At 33.8% G+C, this 17,300-nt stretch overlaps 1 protein-coding gene across 1 annotated transcript in view; it reads left to right on the top strand.

Annotated features, from left to right (window-relative positions):
• The window catches only part of LOC133663573 (sodium channel subunit beta-4-like), a 42,576-nt gene extending 36,205 nt beyond the window's left edge, over nucleotides 1-6,371 (top strand). Inside the window, exon 6 of the mRNA XM_062068136.1 lies at nucleotides 6,223-6,371. Coding sequence (XP_061924120.1) covers nucleotides 6,223-6,228 — 6 coding nt within the window. The 3' untranslated portion in view covers nucleotides 6,229-6,371. The remainder of the gene's footprint in view (nucleotides 1-6,222) is intronic.
• The last annotated feature ends 10,929 nt before the right edge of the window (nucleotides 6,372-17,300 follow it).

Genomic DNA, 17,300 nt, shown 5'->3' with positions numbered 1-17,300 from the left:
AAAGAAAGGTCAAATTATTTCACGGCAGTCATACCAAAATACCCTAAAGCCAAACAGGACATACAGTCCTTCGTTTTTTTTTTAAAGGGCATAAAACATTTTGGATTCATATTTTCTTTTACTTTTTTCTCTCATTCAAATTCAGCCCTAAATAAAAATACAAAGCACGTAATGTTTTTTTGATTTTATTTTACCCTTGGACCTTTTCACAGTCACCGTTTTTCAATGAGTATACAATTGCATAACATGTGTTATTTTACTCATTTAAACCTGTGACATTATCTGATCAAAAGGCCTTTAAAAGGGTCAAAACAAAACAAAAAATAGAAAATGGCTCAAAATAAAAATAATTAAATGTTTGATGTTTTGCTTTAGTGCTGACGTTATTGAGAAATTTTAGCAAAAAATAACATAATTTAGAAAAAATGTTACAAACTTTAAAAATTAAGGACTTTTATGTCCTGTTTGGCTTTGAAGATAATTAGAATCAAATGTCCACAGATGGTTTTAGTTCTTAACACTTGCTTAAACATAAACTACTAACTGAATGAATAATAAATAATGAACTTTTAAATAAACTGTCAATAAAAATTTTAAGCGCAAGTAAAATACAGCTTTACCACGTTAGTCATAATTCTTGCGCTTAAGAAACTTCTCTATGACTTTAGCTGCAGACTCATTTTGTTTGATATTGTCGTAACTCCCACAAGTGGTGGAAAAGTGTATTACGACTAGTCCTGTCTGGCTTTGAAGATTGGTAGATTCAAATTTCTTAGCAGTCGCTTAAAAATACATAAATAAGTAAACTGAAATTCTAACTAAACTAATAAAAAATAATGATAATACGTATGTTTCTTAACTCAACTGTCAATAAAATTAAAGTGCAACTGAAAATACTGCTTCGCCACATTAGTCATAATTCTTGCGCTTAAGAAACCTGTCTATGACTAAAGCTCCAGACTTCTTCTGTTTGTTTGATATTGTTGTTACTGCCACAAGTGGTGTAAAACTGTATTACAACTGAGTCCTGTTTGGCTTTGAAAGTAATTAGATTCAAATGTCCCCAGATGGTTAAAATTCTCAATTTTGCTAACTGAATTAATTATAAATACTAAAGCATATGTTTCTTAACTAAACTGTCAACAAGATTAAAGTGCAAATCATAATACAGCTTCACCCACATTAGTCATAATTATTGCGCTTCATTAAACCTCTCTATGAATTTAGCTCCAGACTAAATTGTTTGGTGTTGTCAATACTGCCACAAGTGGTGGACAAGTGTATTACAGCAGGCGGCCTAACATTGGTTAAGAAACACTGTAATTTGTATGTTGTTTTTCCAAGTAATGTTGATTTTTGGCAACGTAACCTTTAAGATTCGGGATGCGGACAAAATAAAAATTGTCGAAACCGAAAACCAGGAAAAAAAACAAGTCCAAAAACCGAAATAGGAAAATAAATTATTATGCTAATTATTATTATCGTTACACTTATGACTAAGACTGTGCACTAACCTTACTCAAATCAGGCCATTTCAATTGTTCAAATTAATATTTATCTTTCAAACAATGAAAACAATTATAAAATAATGAAGAAAAAAGAAAGATTGACTCCTGGTATTACAACAATATAAAATAAAAACAATAACGCACAGGCCAAACACTGAATGGCGCCACATTTCTGTGCGGCGTTGTGCACATAGTCAGAATGCCGATGGAGATTTCAGGTGATTAAACAACGACGTGGAGAACGCCTTTGCAGAAAATCGCCATCTTAATATAAACGAAGATTTTAGGTGTTGCATCGCCAAGTGCGGCTTTGGTTGGCTTGATGAAACCCAAAAGCAGATTTGATCACACGGCTGGCAACGTGGCTTCCTAAAGCAAGTGAATGATTTTCCTCTGCAGTTGTTTTGCTTTAAGATGAAAACACAGGTGCCTGCTTTTGCTCCTGCGCCCTCTTTTGGCAGGAAGTCAAAATCACAGAAAATGAATTGGGGGTAAAAAAAAAAAACAACAACTAAACAACCAACCACAATCCTCGTCCCAAGACAATCCCAGGACTCCACAGTTAATCAAGCTGCTTCCGACTTGTCGTCATGACTTTTTTAGCATGTGCACATTTGAGAACATTTACATGGTATCTATGACACTTTAGGAATGGTTATGTTCATTCCTTGTAAATTATGTTAACCTCAGCTGTCATACCTTTCAAAAGGTGGAAGAAAAGTGACTATTCACTGAATATAGCATCGAAAATCGAATCATAAAGATATACTGTCGAGTATTAGGGCCACACTGAAAGGGGAGAACATAATAATCAGGGGCGTCCCTTCCATTCAGATACCGATATTGGAGCCTTCAGTATTGTTCAATACGGATAATGATCCGATACAATATCAGCACGGATCATATATACTTGTATTGTTTTGTAGTGTGGAATTATAGAAAAGGCTTGATCACGTCAAATTAGTCAAACATAGAACAATATTAGGTACGGAAAACATTAACCTATTTATTTTTAAACGTCTGTAATGGACTTACGTCGTCTGATAATTGTTGTCAGCTGGCCACAATAATTCATTAAATTAAGCTCATGGCGCAGTAAGTTGAATGATGCGGACACGTTTGTTGCTGGATACCTTCTAATACGCTTCTACACAGGAGACTAATATGCAACTATAATTTTTTGATGTATGATTTTGCACAATGTTGTTCCATTAAGGACACTTATTGCAACAATTAAAATGTCAGGAGGAAAAGTCATAAAAAAGGCCAATTTTAAATGTATTATTTAAATAAAAATTTTAATTTGAAAAAATATGAAATATTATGATAGAAAAGTAATCATTTTCCAAAAACAATGTGATATTGGAAAAAGACAAGACAAGAAAATAGTCATTACTTTACGAGGAAAAGAGCGTGTTGACATTTTAATAAACGTTGTAATATTCCATGGAAAAGGCTAAAAAAAATGTTTTTAATCGTAATATTGACAGAAATAGTTGTATTTTGACAGGATTGATGGAATAAAAAAGGCAAAATTGTGCAGTAATAAAGTTGTACCGTTTCAAGACAGAAGTCACATTAAAATAAAAAAAGTTATCTCAATAGAATAAAGGCGGAATATTATGAGGGAAAAGTCATATTTAATTAAAATTATAATTTAAAAAAGGCTGAAATATTATGAAAGAAAAATAATCCTTTTCAAACAACAACGTGATATTGGAAAAAGAGCGTGTAAAATCACATCATAACAAGAAAATAGTCATTATTCTACGAGGAAAAGGGCGTACTGCCATTGTTATAAAAGTTCCACCATTCCATGAAAAAGGCTAAATTTAAAAAATTAAAATAAAAAATCATAATATTGACAGAAACAGTTGTATTTTGACACTAAAGATAGAATAAAAAAGGCAAAATTGTGCAGTAATAAAGTTGTGCCGTTTCAAGACAGAAGTCACATTACAATAAAAAAAAGTTGTTATCTTAAGAGAATAAAGGCGGAATATTATGAGGGAAAAGTCATAATTTTACAAACATTTTTAATTAAAAACGGTTAAAGTTAGTAAAATTCTTACAAAAGTCAGACTATTACTAAAATAAATATGTGAATGAAGTTAATGCAATAATTTTCTGAGTATTTTAAGAACAATTTCATGATACAACCCAAAGATTATGTGACGTGTCTTATTCACTCCATTCTTGTACTATTGTGACTTTTTCACATGGAAAAAATACAAATGGAATTCTTATAACAGCGCTACTTTTTTTTTCTTGTCGAGTATGGCCCTAATACTCCTTTTGTGCTCCAAACGATACACAACCGGTACATCGTCACCTTTTATTGCGGACAAAAAAATATTTTTTTAAATGTCAACTCGCGTCCCACGATGAGCAGAAAGTTCCAGCTTCCTAGTATGCAACTCTACCAGAGGTTACTCGAGAAGCTGGCACACACGGCGGCCACACACCCTCACACATACCTGGGATAGCTGGGACAGCTGAGCGCTACACACACACACACACACACACACACACACACACACACACACACATAGAGTGTAAACACACAATACAGCACTTTAGCACTTTGCAGGGTGGCTGCACAAATGTTTTTATTGTTATTCTTTGAGTCATTTAGATTAGTATTCAAATCCTCTCCTTGGTCCTGTCCTTATAAGCAATACAATATTAGACAGTATTATGCAATAACCTGATAAAAGGAACTTTATTAAAGTGTGTCTGGACATGGGGTCAGTCCAAGGCACTACGCATCCACATTATATGGGCCAACACAGTGCAACCTCCATTTACAAACTTCATTGGTTCTTGAAGAAAGTTCGTGAACCGCAAAGTTTGTATTGTGAAGCAAATTTCGCCATAAGAAACAATGTAAATATAAAAAATGTGTCGCAGTGAAATGAAGGTTTGTACACTTTCAACGCAATATGAAGTGCGATACGGTACAGTATATAAAAAAAACCATAAGGCGTGATGGATCAACAAGCTAAACTGTCCATATGCGCTGCTCTGTCGACACGCGCCCACACACAGAAGTCCCTTTGTTGCCCTCACAAACGATTAGAAATCACAAAAGTCCTTCACTTTAACAACCATTTCGCCACAATTATAAACATATGAAAAAAGTCCAATTAACTTACATTAACAACGGCAAGGAGCGGACTAGAAGGGAAGCAGCAGAGCGAGGCTGCGAGTGTGTGCCTTAAAAGAGAGTAGAGCCTGCTTTGGCAATTAAAACTGTCTGCTTCGTCGATCCTTCCATACTTGTGAACGCCATTAACCCTTTAAAGCCTGAACCACTAAATAATTGACTGAAAATTCCAATTATTTCAAAATTGGAGCTTTTATTAGTCCTTCTGAACTAATCTTTTATTAAATCTTTTTACAAAAATTACAAAAACAATTTCCATATATGATTTTCAATTTGTATCATATTTGATACAGCCGGTCACAAAATTGTATTTTTATGTTTTGTTTTTTTACCAAACCAAAACAAAATGCAATACACAAAAACATCCGCCATGTGATTTCCAAACACAAAAAGGACATTCGTCATCATCAACTTTCCGCAGCTTAAATTCACATTCTTTATCAATTTCAAAGCATTGTCAATTTTGTAATTATTTGTCACCAAAAAAAATTGTACAAAAAGTCAACATCATTACGTATTTTTTAATGTGATTTTTTTTTTTCTTCATAAAAATCTGAAATGTATCATTTATTATCACAACACACACCGAGTGATAACCACAATATAATGCAGCAAGAAGAATATGTCTATTTTACCTCTAAATATACCATATTGTGTAAGGTAAACATTATATTTGTTTGTTTGAAAAATACAAAGACTATATATGGTTCGATTGTATTTATAATGCATGAAATGCAATCAAATGCCAATTTACTAATTCGGAGTTGCATTACCTTTTATGCCTGTTGTCTCAAATTTTATACGCACATTTTCAACACAAATATATTATGTAATATTACGTATTTTCACATTGCATCAACACATTAACTGATGTGTCAGTAAAAAAAAAAATATTTAATTTTTTTTTACCTTATCCCTTTCAAATTTGGCAAAGTTCCCCTTCAAAATCCGGCGTCGCTTGTTTCTTCTTTGTGGCAACTGTGCGGGATCACTGGACAGCCCTCTAATAAGTAAATTACTGCCCTCGTGTGGATTATTCGTTTAATGCAACTGATCTAATACGTCAGGCTTTTTAGGAGGAAGATATACCATAAAACATATTTGTTTGTTTGAAAAATCGAAAGACTATATATGGTTCGATTGTATTTATAATGCATGACATGCAATCAAATGCCAATTTACTAATTTGGAGTAGCAGTACCTTTTATGCCTGCTGTCTCAAATTTGATACGCGCATTTTCAACACAAATGTATTATGTAATATTAAGTAATTTCACATTGTATCAACACATTAACTGATGTGTCAGTAAAAAAAAAAAAAAAAATTTTTCTTACCTCATCCCTTTCAAATTTGGCAAACTTCCCCTTCAAAATTCCGGCGTCGCTAGTTTCTTCTTTGTGGCAACTTTGCAGGATCCTGCCCTCGTGTGGATTGTTCGTTTAATGCAACTGATCTGATACGTCAGGCTTTTTTTAGGAGGACGAATGCAGCTGGGAGGATGGATTGAAAAAAATACCCTGATGCTGTGCCCTGCTTTTTGGTTGCAGGCGTGACACGGAATGAGCGAACGCTGGATTCGTACAGGGAAGCATATTTGGCACGATTATAACAGGTTTGTGAATCGAAAAAAAGTTTGGAAATCGAGGTTGCACTGTACATTGAATACATATCTATATTCTATATCCAAATAAGACACTATTGACCTCTCACTTTCACTCATTAAAGGCCAAATTAACACATGCTATTATAACATACTGTGCAGTATCTTCAAAACATTTTCTGTTGTTGCAGAACGCGTCCTCTAGGTACAATGCGAGTACTAGAGTAGTCAGTGTACAGCTTGTATAGCAGTATAGATGTACTATGGCCAAAGCAAACGACTCAACGGACAATATTGTCCCAATAGCAGACGACACGGTATAATATACTGTACAGCATATCCATGCCTTGTTTACATTTGCCTAATAATAACAATAATACTGAATGATGTCATGTGTGACACAAAAAAGTGAATGTGCAAACTAGAGAAAGAACTTTTTGAATATGTGTTTTCCTTACGCATTTTGACCTGTCTTGACTGTCATGGTTGCCTGTTGTTTACATGCGTTGCTGCAGTACAGTGCTGATTACAGTGTGCACCACTACTGCCACCAAGCGGTCACACTCATATTGAGATGCATTTTGGTCTCAGTTCAATTAGTTACAAAATAAAATGTTCACAGTGAACAAAAAAAAAAAAGAACAAAAAAATTACATGCACCGGACTATAATATAAGGGATGTTTCATATGTTATTATCCGTGCCACGTGGGTGTTTTATCAACATTTTGATTCAAATTAAGCCAGAATAGTATTAATAATGTCAGAATGGGGCTGACTACTATATTGTCTTTAAACTGCCGCAGCAGCTGGAACTCATACTGCCAGTCCAGGAGTCTCATGTCTGCCTAACAACATATTTTAACAGGGGGGGGGGGGTATATTGTAATTATTATTATTATATTGACAGCTTTTTTCTAGTAAAGTGTACCACTTTCGAGCAGCGGTTCCCAACCTTTTTAGACCAATATCTACGAATCTAATGCGGGAATTAGTTGAGTTGAGTTTGTGCTTATTCGGAACATGCACGCATACAACATGATACATCACAATTTCCGGTTTCTCCATTCAACATGTTCGAAAAGGAGTAGGAAGAAGCAGAGCTCATTTAATCCTGCCCCTTTTCTTTTACATGACAGTTGCTAAAACTTTTGCTCACTTCCTGTTCTCAATGTATTCACAATATACTCCATAAAGTAATAACAATAACAATAAATAAATAATAATTGGTGAAGTAAGTTGTATTTCATATGGTGAGATAAGTAAGATTATCTAGAAAATAAATTCAGAATGTTTGTCATGGTTCTTCTTCTTTGTACTTTGTAAACACTTTAAAGGCCTACTGAAATGATTTTTTTTTATTTAAACGGGAAAAGCAGATCCATTCTATGTGTCATACTTGATCATTTCGCGATATTGCCATATTTTTGCTGAAAGGATTTAGTAGAGAAAATCGACGATAAATTTCGCAACTTTTGCTCGCTGATAAAAAAAAGCCTTGCCTGTACCGGAAGTAGCGTGACGTCACAGGAGCTAGTATTCCTCACAATTCCCCGTTGTTTACAATGGAGCGAGAGAGATTCGGACCGAGAAAGTGACGATTACCCCATTAATTTGAGCGAGGATGAAAGATTCGTAGATGAGGAACGTTACAGTGAAGGACTTGAGAGGCAGTGATGGACGTATCTTTTTTCGCTCTGACCGTAACTTAGGTACAAGCTGGCTCATTGGATTCCACACTCTCCTTTTTCTATTGTGGATCACGGATTTGTATTTTAAACCACCTCGGATACTATATCCTCTTGAAAATGAGAGTCGAGCACGCGAAATGGACATTTAAAGTGACTTTTATCTCCAAGACAATACATCGGTGACACACTTAGCTACTGAGCTAGCGCGATAGCATCGTTCTCAAATGAAGATAGAAACAACATAAATAAACCCCTGACTGGAAGGATAGACAGAAGACCAACAATAATATTAAACCATGTACATGTAACTAGACGGTTAAAAATTCTCAGCCTGGTAAGGCTTAACTATGCTGTTGCTAACGACGCTAAGGCTAATTTAGCAACTTAGCAACCGGACCTCACAGAACTATGTACTCTCTCCTTTTTCTATTGTGGATCACGGATTTGTATTTTAAACCACCTCGGATACTATATCCTCTTGAAAATGAGAGTCGAGCACGCGAAATGGACATTTAAAGTGACTTTTATCTCCAAGACAATACATCGGTGACACACTTAGCTACTGAGCTAGCGCGATAGCATCGTTCTCAAATGAAGATAGAAACCCATCAACAGCCGTGCTCACCTGCATTCCAGCGATCAACGGCACGACGAAGGACTTCATCCGTGGGTTTGGCGGCAAGCATCGGCTAGGCGTAGTAAGTAGTCCTTGTTGTGTTGCTGTAAGTATTGTAATGCCCCGCAGTGGAGAAGGAGTCACACAAACGAGGAAGCGCTGCTCAATCGCTTTATTAACAAGCGGTAACTGGTTGTAGTTCAAAAAGTAACGCACACACATACACGAGCTGCTGTTAGCCAAAACTCACGCTCACACACACTCAAGTTCTCCGCCAACTCACTCGCGCATGCGCGTTCCCCAAACCCTTAAAGACACAGTACACTAATGCAAATATCACAGATATTACAGTATTGTACTTAGCCGCTAAGACACCGATCGATCCCACCTACAAACGTTCTTCTTTGCAGCCTCCATTGTTCATTAAACAAATTGCAAAAGATTCACTAACACAGATGTCCAGAATACTGTGGAATTTTGTCGAAGAAAACAAGAGGCTTTTCTATCGGGTCCGATGGGGTCCAACCACTTCCGTTGCTTTTGTGACGTCACGCGCATAAATCATATCCAAAGGAGTTTTTCAACCGGAAGTGTGGCGGGAATTTTAAAATTGCACTTTATAAGTTAACGCGGCCGTATTGGCATGTGTTGCAATGTTAAGATTTCATCATTGATATATAAACTATCAGACTGCGTGGTTGGTAGTAGTGGGTTTCAGTAGGCCTTTAAATTTGAAGAGTTTCTTGAAGTGGATTAAATTACTAAATTATTTGATTTATTTGCTTAATCCATTCCATCATTTAATTCCACATACTGATTTACTGAAGGTCTTAAGTGTTGTACGCATAGACATCTTATAAGTGAAGCAGCATCGAGCGCTACTGCCTACTGGCGCTGACGAGACGCGGGGCCGCCATCTTGGAGTGGTGATCCACTCCACTTAGTGCAATTCATTTGGTAGGAGCAATGAACTTGAATTAATTTTATCTCACTGAATACCACTGATTTTCACACGTGTTTTTTGTCATACGTGTAGCTATGATAAAGGACACATGTTTTGGCGTGTTTTATTATTCATAGTTTGCTTAACAGTAATGGAATATTCTTATATGCTATAAATGACCAGACGTCCGAGATCAAAACTGGGAATATAATCCCAGAGAAGGGGGGAAAAAACGGTCAGCTATTTTTAAATTGAAGAAACAATACGATTAGGTTATATATACATGCGTATATCCTAAATAAATAGATATATCTATATATCTTAGGGACCTATAGACTGTATCTCTGTTGCTGCAGCAGCAGAGTTTATTCTGTCTTGACACTTTGTATTGATATTTTGTATTACATTCTTCCCTTAAATGATCATGTTTACAGTGATTGTTTTATATGTATTTTTGTATGTATGTCACTTTGGATAAAAGCGTCTGCCAATTACTTAAACATAAACATATATAAACACCTGAAAGTCAGCTAAAACCACCAATCTGTGTAACTGGATTCAGAATAAAACCAATTTAAGTTTTACCCAACAATGTTAGTATTTCAATATTGTTACTTGAAGACTTATTTCTGGTTACAATTATACTGTTAAGAAAGTATTGTCTTATGCTTTGCCTAAAATGAGAATGCATCATAATCAGTGGCGGCTGGTGAATTTTGTTTTAGGTGTCACAATCATTTATTTCAACTTTGTTATTAAAGTATGACATTTTTAAATGTAATTAATTTCATTGACAAGCAATTATATTATGGTCATACTCTTGTTTGCTAGCGGCCACGATTTCAGTACTATTGAAGATCTTTGCTCCTTCTCAACTATGCAGTAATATTCTTTTCACAAAAGACGTTAATGTTAACTCTTACTTGTGAAAAGTAATGCCCCCGATTCCTATTTTCAAAAGTCCGCTCATTTGAGCAGGAAAACGCTGAACACCATCTTTGTTTTCTACCTGTCAACTGTCAGTTTAGGCTGCTCGCCGGCTCCTCATCACCACTTCAAGATGGCGGCCCAATTTCTCGGGTCACAGCAGCCAATGCTGCGTCTACTTATAAGATGGTCTATGGTTGTACGTCGTGCGTACAAGTATTTTAAATATACATTTTTCTCTTAAGATTATAAATGGAATTGCGCATTGAAAGACCATTTCACGTGAGCACCAAATAACGCTATGTATTTGTATTTTGTCATCAAATAAACATGTTTCACACTAAAAACGTTTAAATGTATGATTTATTCGATTGTTGTTGTAAAACAAAAAGCGCTCCCAGCATGCCTTGCGGCACTTGAGTTACAACTTCCTCGCATGAAAACCATAATCCATCTAATAAATCATACATTAGACCGTTATTGTTTTTTCTTCGTGCGACACACGTATATTAAGTGACAAAATACAAAAATATAGCGTATTTTAGTGCAAGGGCTGTACTTTTTCAGCAAAAAAAACAAAAAACGATTCTATTTTCGCATTAAAAGTGGAGTTATCCAATGAGTACGAGCAGTACGAATTACAATCTACGTATTACTTTGTGTATTATGAATAAACTACTAGTACAGTTACGCGTAGCAAAATAATTACTACAATATTATCGAACGAAAATAAACTCACCTTAATGCTGAATCCGTGGTAGGCTTGTCCTTGTTTCTCTTTAACTATTTCACTAGCCTATAGCAATGAGTCGTTCGTGAGCGAAACGGCTCTTCAAATGACTCTTATTAATCCTTCACGTTCTGTCTCTTATTTTCTTCAAAGTTCTCTTCCCCTGATGTTTTTTGGAGGTTGGCAAGCAACATTTTGTGCGCGCAGTTTAGCCGACTATGATTGAATTGTAATGCAACCGGTTAATATTAATCTAACATTAAGAATTTTAAAAAAAGTCTGGATCCGAGTTTTGTCTTTTTGTACTGCGGATGTTTTTTGAACGTTTTGTTGCGTTGTCTGTCGCGCAATATTTATCCGTTTTGAATGTGTTAAGCGGAAGAAAGCTAAAAGTTTAACATTGTGACAAGTTCAAAAGTAAATAGTTTGTTGTAACTGGTGGAAATGTGAATGATAAAACAACTCACAAATCAATTTGATTCCGATTCTTGTGGTGACAATTTGATTAAAAATCGATTGTTGATTCAAACTGAGAATTTATTATATATTATAAACCAAAAAATGGTACGCAGCCCCTAAAGGGACATGGGGGAAATTTTATTTTTTCTAATTTTATTTTATTTTTATTTTTTTTAGACATGTATTTCGTGAGAAACTATCTTGTGCACATGAGAAACTTTTTATAACGTTATAAAAATAAATAAATTATAAATGTCTAAAAAAGTTTCTCGTGCGCACGAGATACATGTCTAAAAAAAATAAAAATAAAATAAAATTTGAAAATATAAAATTTCCCCCATGTCCCTTTAGGGGCTCCGTACCACTTTTTGGTTTATAATATCTAATAAGTTCTTATTTTAATTTATTTATCTATTTTATTTTTTTAGACATAGATAATTGTTATTTTTTTTTAGACATTTATATTTATTTTTTTACGTGTATCTCGTGCACACAATATAGTTTCTGGTGCACACGAGATACAACGTTATAACTATTTATAACGTTCTAAAAATAAATAAATTATAAATGTCTAAAAAAGTTTCTCGTGCGCACGAGATACATGTCTAAAAAAAATCAAAATAAAATAAAATTAGAAAAAAATAAAATTTCCCCCATGTCCCTTTAGGGGCTCCGTACCACTTTTTGGTTTATAATATCTAACAAATTCTTATTTTTATTTATTTCTTTTTTTTTAGACATGGATATTTTTTTTTTTTTTAGACATTTATAAAAAAAATTTTTTTTTTTTTACATGTATCTCGTGCGCACAAGATAGTTTCTCGTGCACACGAGATACAACGTTATAACTATAACGTTATAAAAAAAAAAATTATAAATGTCTAAAAAAGTTTCTCGTGCGATACATGTCTAAAAAAAAAATTATAATTTTTTTTTTGTTTGTTTTTTTTTTTTGTTTGTTTTTTTTTTTTAGACATGGGTAATTTTTTTTTTTAGACATTTATAATTTTTTTTTTTTTTTTAGACTTGTATCTCGTGCGCACAATAAACTTTTTATAACGTTATAAGAAAAAAATCATAAATGTCTAAAAAAGTTTCTCGTGCGCACGAGAAACTGTACATGTCTAAAAATATATTTATTTTTTTTATTTTTTTTTTTAGACATGGATATTTTTATTTTTTTTTGACATTTATAATTTTTTATTTTGTTTTTAGAAATGTATCTCATGCGCATGAGATACATGGCTAAAAAAATAAATAAATACAAATTATAAAAATAATAATTTCCCTAATGTCCCTTTCTTAGGCCGTAAAGTGGCCTAAGAAATGTTGCACTTAAAAAAAAAATGTTCAATTGATTCTTAAAAAAATAGGAACCTATTCAAAATCAGAATGAATTAGAATTGCTGTTTGTTTTTTCAGCACTCTTAGTAATTAGCATTATGTAAATAATAAAGCCACATTTATATACATATCTATTACTCGTGAAAATAACATATGCATAAATCATGCATATGTTATTATAATTCATTTAAATCCTGAAGTTTACGTTATTGTTGCTTATAAATGAATTAAAGCAACAAAAAAAACAGGAACCGAAAGATTCGTCTCTTTTTAGTGAACCGAGTCGATAAAGTCGACTCTCTGAAAAAGAACCGAACATCCCATACCACAAGCCTGCGCAATGTTGAAGGAGGCTCAACTAAGTGCGATAGTGTGACTCCCGGACGGAAGTTGCCGTTCTTTCAAAACAAAATACCCGGAAAACAAAATTAAACGGATGCGATTTTTTTTTCCGCGGTTGGGTACAGCTGCTCGAGAAGTACTTCGTTACTGGCCACACTGCCAAGTCCACATTCCACTCAAATCCTAACATCAAATCAAGTGATCAGTAAAGTTCAACAGGAACCCTTTAAAAAGGATAAGGGTATATATGTTTAAAAAAAAAAACAATAAAAAAAAAAAACAATATGGTCTTATTTAGCACAAATGTTTTCACTGTGATCAAGTGAAAGGTAACTTGTGTCCACCAACTAAAAAACAGTCATTTCTAGAAACAATGTACTTACTCAGCAATTGTCTGTGTTCTACTGTACGTACACAACTATACCGTCTGTGCACACCATCGCCATTTTTCATGTTTCCCTGAATGTGTACTCATACCGCTCCAAATGCTCCCCTCATGACTATGCACCTGTAACTTGACTTGTTGACAAAATAGAATGATGTAAATAAAAGATTACAACCGACGCAGGCCTCGCACGAGTCATCTTTGCCATAAACTCGTGGTTCTCAAACCTTTTTTTCACCGTCAGAAAACACTGGCTTACCACCATAATGACCAACATCAACATACAGTAGCGTGGTAGGCCCACGTATTCATTGAAAACCAGGCAGGGGTTTTATTGAACAATATTTTTGGCCACTTGAACATTACACACAGTTTGAACAGTAACACTGTGTTTAGCTATAGCAAAATAAAACACTGTACTTTCATCAAGTGATTGTTTAGATGGAGTACCACAGTTGGAGAATCACTGCATATGCATATATGTTTAAGAGTTCTTTCTTTATTCATAGTCATGTTTGGAGCAGCTAGTATTTGTCCATGTATACCAGTTTTTTCTTTGTCTACAGAGGTCTGTGTAGTGTTTTAGGCATTGGAATGTGAAAAGGATGTACACAACTCCGTATCATATCAGTGTTGGGGAAGGGGGAGGCATTCCTTTCTGGGGGGCTGCTTTCCGATTCAAGAAGTACCGTATTTTTCGGCCGAAAATGCATAATAAAGTAGGAAAAAAACATATACCGTATTTTTCTGACTATAAGTCGCAGTTTTTTTCATAGTTTGGCCGGGCTCCAGTGCGATTTATATATGTTTTTTTTTCTTCCTTATTATGCATTTTCGGCAGGTGCGACTTATACTCCGGTGCGACTTATACTCCGGAAAATACGGTATAAGTCGCACTGGAGTACAAGTCGCATTTTTTGGGGAAATTTATTTGATAAAACCCAACACCAAGAATAGACATTTGAAAGGCAATTTAAAATAAATAAAGAATAGTGAACAACAGGCTGAATAAGTGTACGTTATATGAGGCATAAATAACCAACTGAGAACGTGCCTGGTATGTTAACGTAACATATTATGGTAAGAGTCATTCAAATAACTATAACATATAGAACATGCTATACGTTTACCAAACAATCTGTCACTCCTAATCGCTAAATCCCATGAAATCTTATACGTCTAGTCTCTTACGTGAATGAGATAAATAATATTATTTGATATTTCACGCTAATGTGTTAATAATTTCACACATAAGTCGCTCCTGAGTATAAGTCGCACCAAAAACTGCGACTTATAGTCCGAAAAATACGGTAGTTTCTTTCCGTTTGAATGTTAGACCATCCCGAGATGACGGTATGACTGTATTGATGTGGGCTGGTCTCCTGAAGCTTCAGTAAAACTTGATAATATTCCTATTTTGTCTTGATGGTCCTTCTTACTCAGCATATATGTCATCGAAAGAACTTGGGATTGACCAGTGACTTTATACTGGCCAGACGCAACAGAACCTTGTACCAAAATACAAATGTTGCCTGAGAGTACTTCAATGGGTGTATTATTGGATTTAGGGTTTAAAATGCCAGGAATTGAAGTTTATTTTGAGTTACAAGAAGATTTACACTGAATGACCCATTTTTTGGGAGTTGCCACAAAATGAAGAAGAAGTGTATTCTCATCTCATTATGAGCACATGAAACACACTAAAAAAAAGTTGATTTAATGTTTTGGCAACTGAAAAATGAAAGCCAGCGGGGGTCGTTTTGATGTTTTTCATTTTCAAAACCAATACAATATTTACTGTAACCATTTGGGCTGCCCTCGATTTGGGTGAATGTCAGTCATTAAAGTGTTAAAACCAAGTCAGATATAAATATTTTTTTTACTTTCAACCTGAAATATCTAAAGATCCACTTCAGACCTATTAGTTGATATAAAGTTGTAATGTCTTTAATGCTTTAAGACCCTTTTTTTGAAAGAACACCTCGCTTCACATTGCAACATTAAAGGTCCCAAAAAGGTCTCGGTCATTAAAGTGTTAAAAAAAAGTCAGATAATATTTTTTTTATTTGACTTTCAACCCTAAAATATGTGAAGATCAACTCGAGGTCTATTTGTTGACATAAAGTTTTAATGTCTTTATTGTTTTTAAAACCCTTTTGTCTCATATTGCAACATTAAAGATTCTGGGGACCCAAAATTGTCATTAAAGTGTTTTAAAAGTGTTGCTTTTTAAAATTTTGCTTTAAACACTGAAATATCTACAAATCAACTCGAGATCCATCCGTTGAAACAAAGATTAAAAATGTGCATGTTTTATGCAAATGTTGTGAAAGAAAAACCTTGATTTATACTGCAATGTTAAAAAAGACTCCCAGGGACCCAAGAGGGTCCTTGTCATTTAAGGGTTAAAAACAAGTCTGATATTATTTTATTTTTGCTTTCAACACTAAAATATCTATAAATCAACTTCAGATCTATCCGTTGATATAAAAGATTCAATCTTTTTATGTGGTATGCCATTTTTGTGAAAGAAAACCCAGTTTCTTATTGCAAAAACATAACATATGCAATATTTACCCCCATAAAATGTTTAAAGTGCAATATTTGATGTAAAGTAATTGGAGGCAAAAAAAAAAATAGGTCAAAAATTCATAACAACACTGCTTTTGATTCATTATTATTTTTTGAATGACCGTTAAAAAATAAAAAAAATTAATCTGACTAAAGGTCTCAGGGATCCAAAAGCCCCCCCACTCATAAAATAAGTAAAAAATAAGTTATATAGACTTAGACAAACTTAATTGATCCACAAGGGAAATTGTTCCAAATACAATGTATATTATATATATTGTATTAGTATTATTAATAATAATAATTAATATTGCATAAATTAATATTATAATAATTAGGGCCGCAACTAACGATTAATTTGATAATCGATTAATCTGTCGATTATTACTTACATTAATCGATTAATAATCGGATAAAAGAGACAAACTACATTTCTATCCTATTCAGTATTTTATTGAAAAAAAACCAGCATACTGGCACCATACTTATTTTGATTATTGTTTCTCAGCTGTTTGTAAATGTTGCAAAGCTTTATTTAAAAAACAATAATAAAATAAAAATAAAAAACTCTGCGCATGCGCATAGCTAGATCCAACGAATCGATGACTAAATTAATTGGCAACTATTTTAATAATCGATTTTAATCGATTAGTTGTTGCAGCCCTAATAATAATATAATATTAATTATTATTATCAGTTATTATATTATTTTATTATATTATATATACTATATAAAAATATATATTATTTTTACTTTGAACACGTAAATATGTAGATCAACTACAGATCTATCCGTCGATTAAAAGATTTTAATATTTATATTTATTTAAAAAAAACAGCCTGCATGGCAGCTTTGTGTTATTGGTATCAATATTGCATCTTTTTCACGTTACATTACACCTGTTTGCTCTTTTAATCCACTTTTTTGTGTTTTTTTTTTGTAAGACCAGTCTTCGTGTATTAGTTCTATCACATTATTTCTACGAAACAGAGAAAATAGGAGAAAACTAAACAAACAA

The sequence above is a fragment of the Entelurus aequoreus genome, linkage group LG13 (genome assembly GCF_033978785.1).
Source record: "Entelurus aequoreus isolate RoL-2023_Sb linkage group LG13, RoL_Eaeq_v1.1, whole genome shotgun sequence".
In the NCBI taxonomy this organism is placed as follows: Eukaryota; Metazoa; Chordata; class Actinopteri; order Syngnathiformes; family Syngnathidae; genus Entelurus; species Entelurus aequoreus.
The sequence above is the reverse complement of the archived record's forward strand: the minus strand, read 5'-3'. Positions and strand labels throughout refer to the sequence as shown.